Raw genomic sequence first — 14,672 nt, 5'->3', positions numbered from 1 at the left:
CCTCCTCCAGAGGCAGAAGGTAATGCCCCCAGGACCAGCATGCACTGCCCCACAGCTACCCCTGAATCAAGTTTCAGAACCTAGGGGAGGCAAGGGTGAGAGCCCACCCAGTCCAGCTGACAGAAGGATGGTGAAGTGGAGAGAAAATGGCAAAGTTAGAAATGCCTTCCCACCTGTTCCCACAACTGAAGAGTTCTAAGGCCCAGGCACCCCCTAGGACAAGTGAACTACAGAGGTGCTAAGCTGCCCCTTAGGGTCAGCTGCTCACTCTGCTCCTTCCAGCTGTGGGAAAATTCAGGAGGAGCTTCCCCAAGAAGTTGGATTCTTTTAAGAGAGAAAATTGTAGAACCATTCTCTCCCCCCAAATCCTAGAAACTCCTGGGCTTTCTCGGCCAAAGCTCCAATCCTCTCCTTTTCCCTGCACAATTACGCAGCATCAGTCCAGAGTCTGAGGTCAGCCTCTGAGGAGGACTCCCACAAGGACCTGGCCCTGCCACCCTACACACACCTGCAGTACCTGACTGTGTCTCCAACAAGCCAAAGAACTAACCCCCAGCTCCAAGGCTGAACTTCTGGGACCCAGCACAAGAAGCATGAAAGCACCAGGTATCATACCTCTGGTGTACCCCAAAATGACGTACCACCCCCTTACTCCCTAGTTTGCCTCTCCCAATGCCAACCACATGCTCACACAATCCTCCCTTCTCCCAGGCCTGGCAGAGCTGATGGAGTCCTTGCTTCGTATATACTCAGTCTGGGGAACTGTACTGTAGACGCCCTCATTAAAAGTGCCTTTCTTGGTCAGCCTGAAAAGGCCTCAGACCCATGTATTCCCCCACCCCACTGTAGGGGACGACCAATTAGTAACAAGAATTTGAGGGGAGGGCAGCTGAAGATGCCATGGAAGAAGAGATCCCATCCCTGCCTGGGTGCCCCATTCTGCTATCCACCACAAGGAGCCTGCTTGCAAACCAATACTGTTTTATTGTCAACAGAACTGCCTGGGAGAGTAGGAGGCCCACTGTGTCCCAAGAGGTGCTATGGGCAATGAGTGTCTGGGGTTTGTGGGGGAGATGGGTCAGTGCAGTGAGAACAGCTCCGGTCACCAGTGGGGCCTGGATGATCATAGACAGGGTCTGGGGGGCCAGCGGGGGATGTAGGAGCTGCAGAGGAACCCGTGGAACTAGGTCTTGGCTCCTCCTGGCTCATCTGCAGGAGGCCAGTGAGGGCGATCAGCTCAGGCCCACTGAGCCAGGCGGTGGAGCGGCCAGGGGACCGGGTGGGGTAGACCCAGGGGGACATAATAGGGGGTGGCAGCTGCAGCTTCAGAGAGCCTATTACCTGAGGAGAGAAGAAGGGGAAGTATCTCCTCGCAAGCCTTGCAGGAAGGCTGAGATGAGGCCAGGACAGGAAGAGTGCTCACCTGCTGAGAGGCCTCAGACAGGAACAGGGGAACACGCTGCCCACGAGGCAGCAGAGGGTCTGAAAGAAAAACATCTCCACAGCACATCACTGGGAACCCTGGGGAGAAGAAGCTGCTAGAGTGACAGGTGGGTAGGTTTCCCATCCCAGGGTGCTCTGCACCAGTTCCCTGAGGAGTCCACAGAGCATCAGTCCTGAGCCTGAGGGGACCAGGGGAACTTACCTGCATCCCTGGGCACCTGCTCACCATTCTGATGACCTGTTGTGGCCCGGGGCCTGCAGCCCCTGCCTAAGGCTGCTTCATACAGTGGCAAAAAGGAGGGGTGACACAAAGTCCGTCCTGAGAAGGAGGCACCGGACGCACAGCTGGACCCCTGCAGAGGGTCAGGAAGGATCCCTCTTCAGCCTTCTCCCAGAGCATCCTCGCCTCACTCGGTGGCTGGCGCCATAGATACATCCTACTCACCCACACCAGCTGTGGTTCTACTTTGGCCTCGTAGTTGGGGTCCCATGGTGCCAGCCGGGTCATCCTTGAGGGTGCCACCTCCCAGGCCATCTGAGGGGAAAGGGAAACTAGGGGGACAGTGGGGGGTGGATAGGAAGAAGTTAGAACAGGCTCGAGTCAGTGAAAGGGTACTGAGGGGTAGAGGTGGCAAAGCCTAGTACCTACCTGGGGTTCCTAGGGACTGCCCAGCCACCACACCTGAGGGGAGCGGGGCCAGCAGCCCTTCTCTCTGAGTCCAGGAGCGCCTTAGGGACCAGGACTGAGGGCTGGGAGGGAAAAAATGGGGAGCTACTGAGATGACCCAGCCATTGCCTCCCCACTTTTCCCCTCCAAGTCTGAATACTTCTATGGCAAGTCCAAACGTGCCTGGTGGGCGGAGACTGAACATACCCATTGTTCAGTGAGGATCACTGAGATTCCCTCACACTGTGGGACCCCCTTTGTGGGATTTCCCCCCAGCGTCTCCAGTATGCCTCTCACCTGTCCTGCGGGGGTGTACCTGGCTCCCCCAGGGCTTCCTCTCCAGAGTTCCAATCTTTGCCGGGGTCACTGCACAGTGAGGAGCCCTGTTCCTCAGGCACCTGCTCCTTACCCTTGTCCCACCGAGGAGAGGGCCAGGGCAACATGCCGCGTCTTGGAGGAGGGAAGGGCAGGCACACACCTGTGCCGCGTGCTGCCCAAGCCTCCCGCCCCACCTGCGTCGTCCCTCCCTGGTCCCCAGCCGGCCCCTACTTGGTCCCAGCCTCCCTCAGTGTTGGGCACTATCCTGCGGGTCCAGAGGAGCACAGGTTGCCTGCCCACCTCGCAAGGCCTCGCAATGACGCCCACGCCCGGCGCATTTCCGGGCCACGTGGCTTGTTCCTGATGGGGGTCCCTCGGACGCCCCCTGTCGGCAGGGTCGGCGCAGCCCCACCTGCCTTCAGCACCATGTGAAAGAGTGGTGCTGAGTGAAGATCACATGGGAACCCAGCTGCGGACAGGAAGGCAATCCCTTTCCGGCAATGCATTGCTTTCACTGCTTTCGTTCACACTCCCCCCCCGCCCCACACACGCACGCACGCAAGTGGCAACTTAGAGAACTTCTGGCTTCTTTATTGCACTTGACACAACACTCCATGCCTCATCTTCATCCCATATCCTCAGCTACACCCAGAGGATTCCAGGTGTCTTGCTGGGCAGGCCTGTTTCCGGCCCCTTGGGTAAGAGGTGCCTGAGTAACAGGGGCAGGCTCAAGGCTGCCCCTCACCAGTCCTTGCTAGAGAGCAGAGCCCAGGCGTGTCCGTCTTCTGTTCCTGGATCCCAGCCGGGCAGTGGCCCTACCTCAACCCCTAAGACTGTTCCAGCAGTGCGTGGACGACAGCAGCGATGTAGGGGAGGCCCCTTCCGGGGGCCCCCTCCTCTTCCAGGATGTGATGGGGCTGGCACAGGGACTCCTGGTGGGGAGGGGCCCAGATTAAGTCCCCCTTTACATCTTCACCTCTGGGCTTCCCAGCCCTTGGCAGGGGGCAGGGTGGGAAACACCCTAAAGGAGCCTGGTCAAAGGGAGCTGACAGGATGACCCTCCAAAAAGTAGGAGGCGAAGGTCAGGGGCACCCTGGACATGGCTTGGGAACAAATGAGATGCAAGGAAGCTGCCATTAGATAACAGAACAAAGATGACACAGGGGCCAAGGCTCAGGGAGGAGGGAAGACCTGCCATTTCCGGAGGGAAATGCTGGAGTAGGCAGGATGGCACACAGAGCCCCATGAGCACTGCCAGGGCTGGGCCTGGCCGCGGCAGGAGCAGGCGCAAACACACACACACACACAGGCAGCCACGGTCTGTACATTTATACAAGAAACAGGGACCCAGCCTGGGTCCTGCATCTCCTACAAATATAGAGTTCTCTCTACAAAATATAGATAATTTAGCCCCCTATATCTGGGGTGGGGGTGGACAGTGAAGATTGGAAGGTTAAGGTTCAGCCCCTCTCGGGGAGCAGAGAGCAGGGCTAGGTGGGAGAGGGCATGAAGTCACCATCAGCTCTGAGAGGGGAAGGGCTACAGGAGGATAGCCAGAGGCTGGGGACCCAGGGTCTGGGGGAACCAGAGTGGGGCCTCTGAGGTCAGTGTTTGTGAGAGGACAGGGGTTTACTAGTGTCTTTGGTAGGGGCTGAAGGCACCACCGGTGGGCATGGGGTTGTACAGGAGTCTTATAAATAGAAAGAGGGCGAGGTGGTGGGGGAGGGGTGACATCAGGTCCTAGGAACCCAGGAGCCGAGTGTAGACGACATAGAGCAGCAGCATGAGGACCACGTAGAAGAGGATGAAGCCACTCAGACCAGAGGGAGGCCAGAGAGGTGGGGGTGCCCTGCCCCCCACCCGCTTCATGGCCTCCAGGGTGGTCCACAGCCCCCGGACGGTGCCCTGGAGAAGATCCGAGGGCGAGCACAGGTCAGCCTGGAAAGGGAGAGTAGGACAGATGGACAAGGACAAAGGCAGATGTCAGCAGCAGCAGCAAGACAATCCTTTCCACCCCCTGCCCTCACATGCCAGGGCCAGAGCCACGCCAACATGCAGAGTGCAGGGAAGAGAGCCATGCGGGGAAGGGAGGCATGCGGGCGGACGGGGGCTTCCTTCTGGGGAGCAGATACCCGCTGTGAACGGAACCCTGCCATCCAAGCAAAGGGTTCAACTAAGCCCAGGATGCCACCACTCTTTATAGAAGAGACCAGCCCCAGGCTCCTGAGAACACCGCCCCCGTACCTCAGGCACCCCCATTTTTCGACAGGCTTCTAAGAAGCTCTCCACATTCTTCCGAGACTTGAGGGCACTGAGTTTTGGCTGGGAATGTGTAAGAAAGAAAAAAAAGAAGAGATTAAGGGAGGGGCCATGGGAGTCCCCTGTCCCATTCCCTACTTCCCACCTGGGGCCCCAACTAACCACAGCAGGCGAGGGCACATGAATGAAGGGCACGGAGCGGGGCCTCAGTTGGTTGGCCAGCTGACAGAGGATGACACCATTGGCCAGGGCCTCTGCCAGGTCCTCAGGCAGGGGCCGCTGCAGCTGTGACTCAAGGACCTGCAAGGGAGGTAACGAAGAGGGGGAGGAGGGAGGTGGAAACGTCTGAGTCAGCAGACAACGCCAGCCTGCCTCTTCCATCCTCTGCCACAGCAGCAGAAAGTACGAGAGGATCCTGAGGGAGGCCAGGGAACTCCAGGAGGTACCACGCTGAGTCCAGGCCCCACCCACCCAGATCCCAGCTCTCTTACCTGGCGCAATTGAGCCGTCAGTTCCTTCTCATCCAGAAGCTGGGGCAATCGCCGAGGTCTCAAGCCAGAGTCTGGTGAGGAAGGACCTGGAGAAAAGAAGGTTGTGTGAGCTGTTTCCACTACCAACCGTTGACTTTGTAGCTGGGCTGCAGTGTCTGGCACCCACCCATCTCTGTGCTTATGCACAGAGATCTCCCATCTCTGTGCTTATGGGATTTTCAACATAAAGGGACAATTGACCAGAGAATTGCCAGGCCAGAAGGGATGACTGCAGTCCAGGGGTTAGTGCTGGGTTAGCCCTGGGTTAGTGCCGGGGAGGGGAGACCCACCTGAACCACTCTGAGAGGAAGATCGGAAAAGGAAGCTGTTTGGTTTCTGGATGGAGCCAAGTGGCCGGGGAGCAGGCGCTGCCACTGGGGGCCAGAGACAGGGGACGGGAGCAGGTGAGAGGATATCCCCTCAGTGTCCCACTCTTCCCTCAGGCCCCCCTCACATACACAAGCCCCCATCTGCTTCCCAAAGCCTCTGTCCCACCTGGTCCAGTTATAGGAAGGGGCTCCTGGGAGGCGGGGGCTGAGACAGAGGGAGGAGCTCCCTGTCCTGCTGAAGCTCCCAGTTGGGTAGCACTGGACTTGGGCATGCCGCTGAGGAGACACAGGAAAGGGGTTAGCGGGGACGGTCGGGGGAAGGAGCGCAGGGAGAGGCTCAGGGAGGTGGGATGTGGTAGGACACATACTTGTAGGTGGCCTGAGTGGATGAGGCAGCAGCACCTCCACCAGCAGCCCTGACCCCCAGCTTCAGAAAACTAGAAAGCAAAGGAGATGTGGGGCCAGCAAAGTCAGGCAGGGGGCTGCCAACCCCAAGAGGCACAGTAGCTCAGGAGGGCTCATTTCCACTCACTTTCAGGGCCCACCACCCAGTCATAGCTCCTGTGCCCACACCTGTCCTTCTTGGGGACCCCCCACAATCCACTCTGTTGCTGCTGCTGCTGCTGCTGCTGCTGCTGCCGCCGCTCACGCTCCTGCCACAGCTGCAAGGTGTCTGGGCGCCGCCGCTCCTCCCCAGCCAGCTCTTCCCTCCTGAGGGGCAAAGGCAGGATGCAAGGGGTAGGGCAGGTCAGGAAAGAGGAGAGAGGGTGCGGGGAGATGGAGTAAAGGGGGGAAGTGCTGGCTCAGGTGCCTCTGGTACCTGCTGCTTGGTGCCTTCTCCCCGTCCCCCGCCACAGCGCTTAATTCTGGTGGCCGCTGCTCCTGAGGAAAGAACAGCAGAGGAGCTGAGGGAATGATGGTCTCCAAGCCTGCGTCTGTCCCTCCCTCCAGCTCTCCTCTCACAGCAGATGGACATACAGACAAGGGCTGGCCCCTCACCTTGGCAGCACCTCGCTCTTCATCCTCCCCAGGCACGTGGCTGTCAATGAAGTCAATCTGCTCAGGGTCCCCATCAGCTGGTGAGGCAGGACACGTCAGCAAGCAGATGGGTGCCTTCAGGCTTGTCCATCCCTCTCAGCCCCAGGCCCCCTGACCCCACCACTCACCACAGACATCCTCCTTCCGCTCCCTGGACCCCCGAGGCTCCCGGGCCAGCTCTGAGATCCGGAATGACAACTCCGAAAACTCATCTGTTGACTGTAAATGCAGAAATGCAGAGGTTGGAAGATGGCTTCTCTGTAGTGCTGGGGGCTCAAGGGTTCAGGGCCTCGGGGTCTGCTGCTGAGCCAGCCCTTCCCCAAGATGCTTGGATGAGCGAAGGAAGAAGACAGCCCCGGCCATCTGTCACTCTGAGATTTAGAGGTCAAAAGGCCAAGGGCCCCTTCTTAGAGGTTCTCCCCCAGGGCTGAGATCGCCAATATCCCTTGGAAAGGAGGCACTTACCTCGTTTCCAGACCACCTCTTACTGCCACTGTCAACACTGTGGAAGCCTGAGTCCAGTCCGCCATCGTACCGACGTCCCGGAAATAAGTCCTCAGCTGGGCTGGGGCCGGCCAGGGAGAGCTGGTCAGTCCTATATTGGGGAGCAACCCCCCACCCTCCCTCTGAAAACCATGGGGACTCTGGTGCCAGGAAGTAGCATTAGGGATCCAGGAGCTTCCTTCCCTCCCATGCCCTTCTTTACCAGGGGCTAAAACTTGCGGGGCGGGAAGGGGCCAGGTCCCCCAGCGCAGCACCCCCACGTCGCCCAGCCTCTGTTGACAAGTACTTGAAGATGTGAAGTTTCCCCTTCAGGCAGATCTAAGTGTAAAGAGGAGCATGACAGGAGTTAGGAGTAAGAGAGGGGGCACCCAAGATCCTGCTTGGGTATCAAAGGGGCCCACCGCCCAGTCCTGCCCGATCTCAGCCCTGCACCCAACGTCCACCCCAGGCCCACCTCTCACCTGGGCAGGCGGGCTTTGCAGAGGGTTGCTATCCAGCAGAATGACTTGCAGGTGCCTGAGGCGGCAGAAGGAGACTGGGATGCAGGAGATGCGGTTACAGGAGAAATCCAGGCGGACAAGAGGAAGGTCCCCCAGTTCTGGGATTGGGTAAGGAAAAAGTTAGGAGTACGTTCACAAGGTGGGACCTTGTGCTCACTTCCACTACCCTCTGCTCTAGCCAGCTAGTCACCCCAGGTCCACCACAGCCTCTGCCCTGGCTGGCTGAGGTTACTTTCCAGGAACAGCTTCCCAGCTCCTCTTCCCACTCAGATATGGCCCTCCTTCAGGCCTCCTCTCCCCCATTAGGCCTATCAGCTTCAGCTTCTCCCTCCTAGGTGCTTCCTCCATTTCTCCTCCCTGCCCACTCCGCAGTCCAACCACTCCTTCATTCCCATGCGATCATCACAAGCCCCAAACCAAACTGGTACCATGTTGCTCAAAAACTTTCCACCATTTGCAGACAGAGCTGCTGAAGCTAAGTGGGCTGTGCCTCACATAAAGGCACCCAGGCAGGAGGGGCTGCAATCCCACCTGTACTTCACTGGCCAAGCCATGCCCCTTGGTGAGACTCTGCTTGCCCCCAGGTAGGGGTACCTTTGTCTAGTTCTCAAAAAAGCACTGTTGGATTCATGGCGGCCTGAGACACAGAATAGAAATCACTGCTGCCTGATTTGGCACAGTGAAGGTGTTCACGATCTGGCTCAGTCCGCCTTTCCCACCTCACTGCCCATCCTCACACCACGTTAGACAATCCTCTAGCCCCTTGTCTTCTGGGCCTTTCCACATGCTGTTTGCTCAACTGGAAGAAAGCCATTGTTCTGTCCATGCATCTTTCAAATTTCAGCTTGTCACCTCCTCCATGTGATCTTTCCAGACACAGTTGGAATTCATTGCTCCCTCCTTTGTGTCTCCAGGACATTTTGCTGGGGTCATTTATGGCCCAGAGAGAGCCCTGATCAAATGCTTATTTGTACACCTACTGACTCAGAAGAGGGCCAGGGTAGGAGAAAGGGGGAGCCCAGAGAAAACTGGTTATCACCTGACTCCTGTCTCTTGTTCCTCAAAACCAAGGCTAGCACGGCACAGGTCCTTTCTACCTAGCCCTGGCTTGCCTTTCTAACCGAATTCATGCTTGACTGGGCTCCCTCCCACCCTCATGATTTGCACATGGGGTTTCCTCTGCCTAGGATGCAGAGGGTGGCGAACTCTCCTTCAAGGGTCAGCTCCTGTTTCATCTCTGGAGGGAAACCTTCTTCAAGTTCCCCAAGCAGAGCCCGTGTTTTCTTCTAGCTCCTATAGCTCTCTAAGTAACCCTCTGCTTGTCTCTCCTATTTAATTAAATTTAATGAAGCCATTGCATTTTAAGAGATGGCCCCAGACCTGAGTGACATCACTCACATTTACCCGGTCCCCATCTAAAGCACAAGGAACACATACACAAAACAATGCTGGCTGAATAAAAGAAGGTGTGGCTGCTTTGGAGCAGAGGCTATCAAATGTTGGGGTGCATCACAACCAGCTCATTAAAATGGAGCTGCTTGGGTGCCAGCAGGTGGCCCCACTGATTCAGACTCTCTGGGGAGGAGGTGCAGGGCATCATCCGACTCAGGCGTTTGAGAGCTCCTGCTGGGGTGAATGGTGACACTGGGTAACCTTGAAAGCCCCTTCTGACCTTGAGATTCTACAGGGTGCCACTGCACCCCCCTGCTCCCCTTTCTGTATCTTTCCACACCTTTGTAAAATAGAGCTAATAACACATGACTTGCCAGCCTCAGAGGGTTGCTGGCCAAGAGCAAATAAAATCATTCACAATCCCTTTTATACAATGCAAAACCCTGGTCAATTAAACATAATTATTTTTTTTAGATTTTATTTATTTTTAGAGACAGAGAGGAAGAGAGGGAGAGAAACATCGACGTGAGAGAAAAACATCAATTGGTTGCCTCTCAAACGTGCCCTGTCCGTCCAGGGACCTAACCCGCAACCCAGGCACGTGCCCTGACTGGGAATCACATCAGCGGCCTTTCACTTGGCAGAACACCCACCCAACTGAGCCACAGCGGTCCTGGCAATCAAGCATTATTTTTCTGTGCAGGTTCCTTTTCTCTCTCTTCTCCAAGGTAGTTTGCCTGTCTGTCTGTCTGTCTGTCTCTCTCCCCCCACCCAATTCTTCATCTTCCTCACCATCAGGCAGGGTGCTGAGCTGGTTCCTCCGAACATTGAGATCCCGCAGGGAAGGGAGGCTGCACAGCTCTGTGGGGAGGGACTTCAACTCATTGCTGCTCACATCCTGGAATAAGAAAAAAGTAAAAAGGAACCACAAGGCCAGGAGCATCAGAAACTGTCTTCTGTCTCTGGCTACCTCCTCTAGTCTTAGGGTTTCCCCTAGGACACATCCTGCCTTTCCTCAACCTCTCCCCCGAAAAGGCCCCTGGTGCCTGGCTCTAGTCATTCTTCTCGCCCTGCTCCTCATTCTCACAAGTTGCCGCAGGCTTCCCAAGGTGCTGATGTCAGGAGGCAGGGCTCCTAGTTTGTTGTTGCTGACAATGAGCACCCGCAGGGGCAGCTGGCAGATGTAGGATGGCAGCGATGACAACTGGTTTCGGCTGCAGAAGGAAGAGAGGCAGTGGGCTCACTCCCAGGCAGAGCACCCCAGTGTGGCCCTCCACGAAAGGTCAACAGGAGGGGAACCCAGCATCCTGCGCACTGAGGCTTGGGGCTGAGAAGGATAAGCTGTACCCTCCCCTGGCTCTGCCTCCCTACCTGAGGTTGAGGTAGGTGAGGGCTGTGAGATTCCCCAAAGCTGGATTCAGGCATCTCAAGCAATTGTGGTACAGGCTCAGGCCCTCCAGGGACACCAGCTGACACGCTGCCTCTGGCACCTCAGGGAACCGGTTGCGGGACAGGTCTAAGAGAAACAAGAGTCAGGGGAAAGCTGTGGAGATGTCCAGCCTGGACAGAAACACTTTGATCTTCTCCAGAGCCAGATGCCCAACCCTCTACCTGCCCAGCAGACCTAAAGAATCCGGCCTATAAAAATGGGCTACCTGGGGAGAGAACAAAGCCTTCTGCAAACTGGAGCACATTCCAAGCATGACCAGAGTGACAAAGGGAAGGCAAAGGCCTTAGGGTCACTGCTCTGGAGAAGCCCCAACTTGGAGGGGAGTGCAGACAAGCCATGAATTCTATCTTCAGACAAATAAATGAAGGGCTATCCTGAAAGGGTGGCTGGATTCTATAACTCTTGTGGTTCCTGTTGCTCTGTGATGCCAGGAGAGGTGGAAGACAAAGGTCTCAGGAGAGTGCTAGTGCTCAAAAGAAAGTAGCAGGGTGGTAAGAGCTGGGAGGCTCAAGGTAAGAATAGGGACAGCCTCTGGAGACCACTGAGAAAGCCCCCTTCCTCAGGAGCCCTGTCTCCCAGCCTCAACTTGTTTTCAATGCAGGGGAAAAAACCACAGGTCATTAAAGCCTGGCTCTAGAGTTAAGGCTCCCACCACTGGACAACAGCTTTTCACCAGTCCCTGGGATTAGCAGCCAGGTCCAAGGGTCTGTGAAGTAACAGACTCCCCAGGACCATGAAGGAAATCCAAGTCAACCAAGCTGGAGGTGGGAGCTACAGTCCTCTGGTCCAGGCACACTTTCTTCAGGACTGGCTCATTCCCACCCCCTTACAGCTCTATCAGCCCTCCTCTACTTCCTCTCTTCCTGCCCCAGGCTTCAAGCAATCACCTCCTTTGCCTTGAACACAAAGTCTAGTGGAGAGGGTGGGAAAGAGAGTAGAGTCTATGACTGCCTCCTTAACTCAAGTGGTGGCTTGCTAGTCCAATGCAAAGGGTCAGGCATTTGGGTTCCCACCGGTCTGGAGGCACTCACTGCTTAGACTTTTATGCTTGGCCTGTATTGGGAGGAGCCTGGGGCCTGCTGGGGGAAGTTCTACGCAGCAGTACTTGGGTGAGCTTCTTAGATGGCCCTCCAGAGGGAGGAGTGAGCAAAGGCTGAGAGGAGGGGAAGCTGGGGTATATCCTCCAAGGAAATGGGTCTTGTGACAGGAAATGAAGTAGAAACAATCTGTCAGGTACTGTCTCTGGTGGGGCCTGTTTGCCAGGGCAGATGACAGCCTGATGCCCCAAGAATTGTTCTCTCCCTTTCTGCTCCCAACCCGGGCACACACAGGCCTGTCACACGAGAAGGCAGAGGACCAGATGCAGGACCTGGAGAGGGTGGGAGGACCAGATGCAGGCTTCCTTCTCTCATCTTCCACCTTCCCACTTTCTTTGCATCCACCAAATGTGTGTGCACACATATGTATGGATGAAGGAGGAGGAGAACAATTTATGATGGGGTAAGCAGGTGGTGGGGGGCAAAAGCCAGGAGCGGAAGGGAGCCCAAGCAGGAGGAGGCAGAGCACAGGAGGCACAGGATGTGGTCTGTGAGAGAATGAGCTACACTTCTCCTTTGTGAGGGTTGCCCCTCCTCCCATCTCAGGAGTCATCCTACTATCAGGCACCAGGGATGCAGCCCAAGGGATATGAGGGACCTGTGCCATAGGAAACATGCATGGAAAACACTGGTTCAGAAAGTACTGGGAAAGCACGAGAAGGATCAAAATGATTCTGGCAGCAGAGTGGAGATGCTTTTAGTCTGGGTTGGAGGGCAAGGAGGTGTGGAGGGCAGGGTACGGGCAATGCTGACTGTGTTTTTGTCACTTCCTCTTTCCACCCCAAGCTATAAGCACCCTGCTTGAGGAGAGGGGACAGAGAAGAGAGATATGGACAAGATAGGTCCCACCTGGCCTAGAACCTGGGTCCTCAAAGGACTGAGGATTCCTGTGTGGAGAGCAGGGCAGAAAGGGTTTCTCAGAAAGCAAGAATTTTCCCGCTTCACTACACAAGCTCGCTTGCAGGAGAACTGGCTGCACCCTGAGCCGGAATGCTGGGGGAGGAGGGGGGCGGGGGGGAGAGCTGGGAGGATCAGGGAGTTCTTGGTAGTTTTCCCCAGGAGTCCACTCTCAGAGACAGAGCCCTAAGGAAGTGAAGAATAACATTTGGTCTTTGTCAAAAAACAAGCAAGGGGGAGGGGAAAGAGAACAGACATCGAGTGTCACACAGCTGCTGAGGTCAATCTGGAGCTTGGGGGTTAGGCGGCTGGGGGAGATAGAGAGGATGGCTCCTGGCGCTCACCCATTCATTCCCTGAACTCACTCACTGCATAGTGGGCAAGTTCATTTACCCAGAAACCCAAGAAAAGTGGGAAAGTTAAAACTGGTTCTCCGCAGGACAGCGGGGGAAGAGAGTGTGTCTGTGCCCACTGGAGTGTTTGCAGGTAAGCAGGCACCTGCTAGGGGAGAAATGCAGTCCCAGGGCAGTGTGAACAGGAGGACACTCATCCAACCCCTAGTCCCACCCTGGGCTAGGCTGGGGTGGGGCAGCGGGAATGCAGTTCTCCTCCCTTCTTCCAATCCAGCGCCCCCCCCCCACACACACATACAGCTGCCAGCCCAAGGTCACAGGTTGTCTCCAGAGCAGCTGAGGCCTGACTCACCTGTCATAGTAGAGTCCCCCAAACCCCACCACCAACAGACACCAGGGTGGAGGAAGCACGATTAGAGGGATCCTGAGGGTGGGGGAGTGGAAGGATAGTCAGACAGTCTCTAGGTTTCCAGCACTCCTAGCAAGAAGATAAGATTTCCTTCCTTTTAGCAACTGTCTCAAGTCTCTTCCCCTGGGGAAAGCAGAAACAGAAATGGGAATTCTAGGGTCCCTATGAGGTCACAGGCTCCATAGTGACCTCATATATGCAGGAAGGAGGAGGAGTCTCAGATAAGGGGGACAGGAATAATGAGCGGAAGAGTTGGGGAGAAAAGAGGGAAGGTGGAAGATTTGCTTCTTTCCCATAGGCTGGCTGAGCGAAGAGTGGAGAGGGCCAGAGATCTCAGGGGGCGGGACTACAAGCAAAGTAAGCAGAAACAGCAGGTTGTTCGGGACAAATCCAAGGAAAGGCGCCTTAAGTCTTCTCGGATCTCGGTGGAACGGGAGAAGTTTCAGACGAAGTAGGAGAGAAAGAAGTCATTAGAGGGGTTCATGGGGGCTGCTTTATGGAACGATCAGAACTGAGGTTGAAGAAGCCATGTAAATAAGCCAACCAGGTGAGGGGCGGGGTCATTCTACAGGTGCGCCAATATGCAAATAAAGAGAAGCGAAGGGCGGGCATCTCACAACATTCGGGCAGGAACAAGGGGCTTTCCGAGCAAACGAGACACGGATTCATTGTCTAGTAGTTCTTCAAGCGGGGAGTGGGTAGTAGCAGGCTTATGCAAATCAGCAGAGTCGAGAACACCGACCGCCAGGTGAAGGGCCAGACTCCAGGGCCAGGGGAGTAGCAAGAGGAGGGGCGGGGATATGCAAATGAGGGTCTCAGCTGGGCTCTTGGCCGGGTGCACTCACCAGCCTGGGTGATGTCTGACAGATCATAGCTGCGGGCCGCGCCCCGGGGGAAGTGCTTCAAGCGCCGGTTAGACAGGTTCAGGGTCCCGGTAGCGACGGCCTCCTCGAGGGCCCGCTCTGCACTGCGGCTCCCAGGCAGACCCGGAGACCCTGGAACGGAGTTTGTGGCCGCCGCCTCCTCACCCCCGGGGGCGAGTGGGGCCGCTACCGCCGCCGCCATCCGCTCCCGGCGGCTACCGCTGCCTGACTGACGGGACCGGCCGTCCCTTCTCTCCCGCCCCCCCTCCTTGGAGCCGCCGTAGTGGCTTCAAGGGGGAGGAAGTGGGCCCAGAGACCAGGTGGACCAATCGCCGTCCCTAGACGCGTAGGAAGTGGCTAATCAGAACCCGCCCGGGGGTGGAGACTCCCGCTACGGAGTGAGGCGAGAGAAGGGAGGAGGACTAGAATTGAGCTCTCGCCAACGGCCGACGCTTCAACCTGGCTCGCCCGGTGCGGCCGCATCCAATCGCACTACTTAGGGCTGGAGATAGAGCCAATCAGGTCCAACCAGGAGGCGGGGACGCCAGCGCTCAACTAGGAGGGATAGGGGCAGAGAGACCGCAAGGCCGGGGCGCCTGGTCCTCCTCTAATGAAGACCAATC

General features: G+C 56.7%; 2 protein-coding genes across 3 annotated transcripts; both read right to left on the bottom strand.

The window, feature by feature from the left end:
• Positions 1–1,038: 1,038 nt before the first annotated feature.
• On the bottom strand, positions 1,039–2,587 carry SAP25 (Sin3A associated protein 25). The gene is made up of 6 exons (XM_054589165.1): positions 2,408–2,587; positions 2,093–2,193; positions 1,889–1,995; positions 1,646–1,796; positions 1,424–1,521; positions 1,039–1,341 (listed from the first exon to the last, which is right to left on the bottom strand). Exons 1-6 carry the CDS (start codon positions 2,551–2,553, stop codon positions 1,039–1,041), a joined length of 906 nt encoding a protein of 301 aa, XP_054445140.1. The 5' UTR covers positions 2,554–2,587.
• Positions 2,588–3,016: 429 nt separating this feature from the next.
• Positions 3,017–14,277, bottom strand: LRCH4 (leucine rich repeats and calponin homology domain containing 4). Of its 2 annotated transcripts, none has more exons than XM_054589798.1 (18): positions 14,032–14,277; positions 10,352–10,496; positions 10,068–10,194; positions 9,773–9,878; positions 7,550–7,686; positions 7,291–7,406; positions 7,050–7,149; positions 6,713–6,803; positions 6,546–6,622; positions 6,367–6,428; positions 6,120–6,257; positions 5,915–5,983; positions 5,713–5,822; positions 5,508–5,591; positions 5,179–5,264; positions 4,850–4,987; positions 4,673–4,750; positions 3,017–3,360 (listed from the first exon to the last, which is right to left on the bottom strand). In XM_054589798.1, the coding sequence occupies exons 1-18, from the start codon at positions 14,249–14,251 to the stop codon at positions 3,256–3,258; spliced, it is 1,989 nt and encodes a 662-aa protein (XP_054445773.1). In that variant the 5' UTR covers positions 14,252–14,277; the 3' UTR covers positions 3,017–3,255. The 2 variants fall into 2 exon arrangements, with proteins under 2 accessions (XP_054445773.1, XP_054445772.1); XM_054589797.1 differs by having other exon boundaries at positions 3,248–4,366.
• Between the last annotated feature and the right edge of the window lie 395 nt (positions 14,278–14,672).

Source organism: Pteronotus mesoamericanus, unplaced genomic scaffold (assembly GCF_021234165.1).
Source record: "Pteronotus mesoamericanus isolate MK-2021 breed Mesoamerican mustached bat unplaced genomic scaffold, CSHL_Meso_final scaffold_167, whole genome shotgun sequence".
Taxonomy (NCBI): Eukaryota; Metazoa; Chordata; class Mammalia; order Chiroptera; family Mormoopidae; genus Pteronotus; species Pteronotus mesoamericanus.
Note: the sequence above shows the minus strand (reverse complement) of the source record. Positions and strands in the feature narration are given on the sequence as shown.

What these genes read in the sequence shown, in the direction of transcription:
- LRCH4 (XM_054589797.1), bottom strand. Translation starts at nt 14,251, where the DNA reads ATGGCGGCGGCGGTAGCGGCCCCACTCGCCCCCGGGGGTGAGGAGGCG. An exon ending in GTCAGACATCACCCAGGCTG is followed by an intron (nt 10,497 to 14,031) that starts GTGAGTGCACCC and finishes TGTTTCTCTTAG; the next exon opens with ACCTGTCCCGCAACCGGTTC. An exon ending in AGAGGTGGTCTGGAAACGAG is followed by an intron (nt 6,804 to 7,049) that starts GTAAGTGCCTCC and finishes CTGCATTTACAG; the next exon opens with TCAACAGATGAGTTTTCGGA.
- SAP25 (XM_054589165.1), bottom strand. Translation starts at nt 2,553, where the DNA reads ATGTTGCCCTGGCCCTCTCCTCGGTGGGACAAGGGTAAGGAGCAGGTG. An exon ending in GCAGTCCCTAGGAACCCCAG is followed by an intron (nt 1,996 to 2,092) that starts GTAGGTACTAGG and finishes CTGTCCCCCTAG; the next exon opens with TTTCCCTTTCCCCTCAGATG. An exon ending in TAGAACCACAGCTGGTGTGG is followed by an intron (nt 1,797 to 1,888) that starts GTGAGTAGGATG and finishes GACCCTCTGCAG; the next exon opens with GGGTCCAGCTGTGCGTCCGG.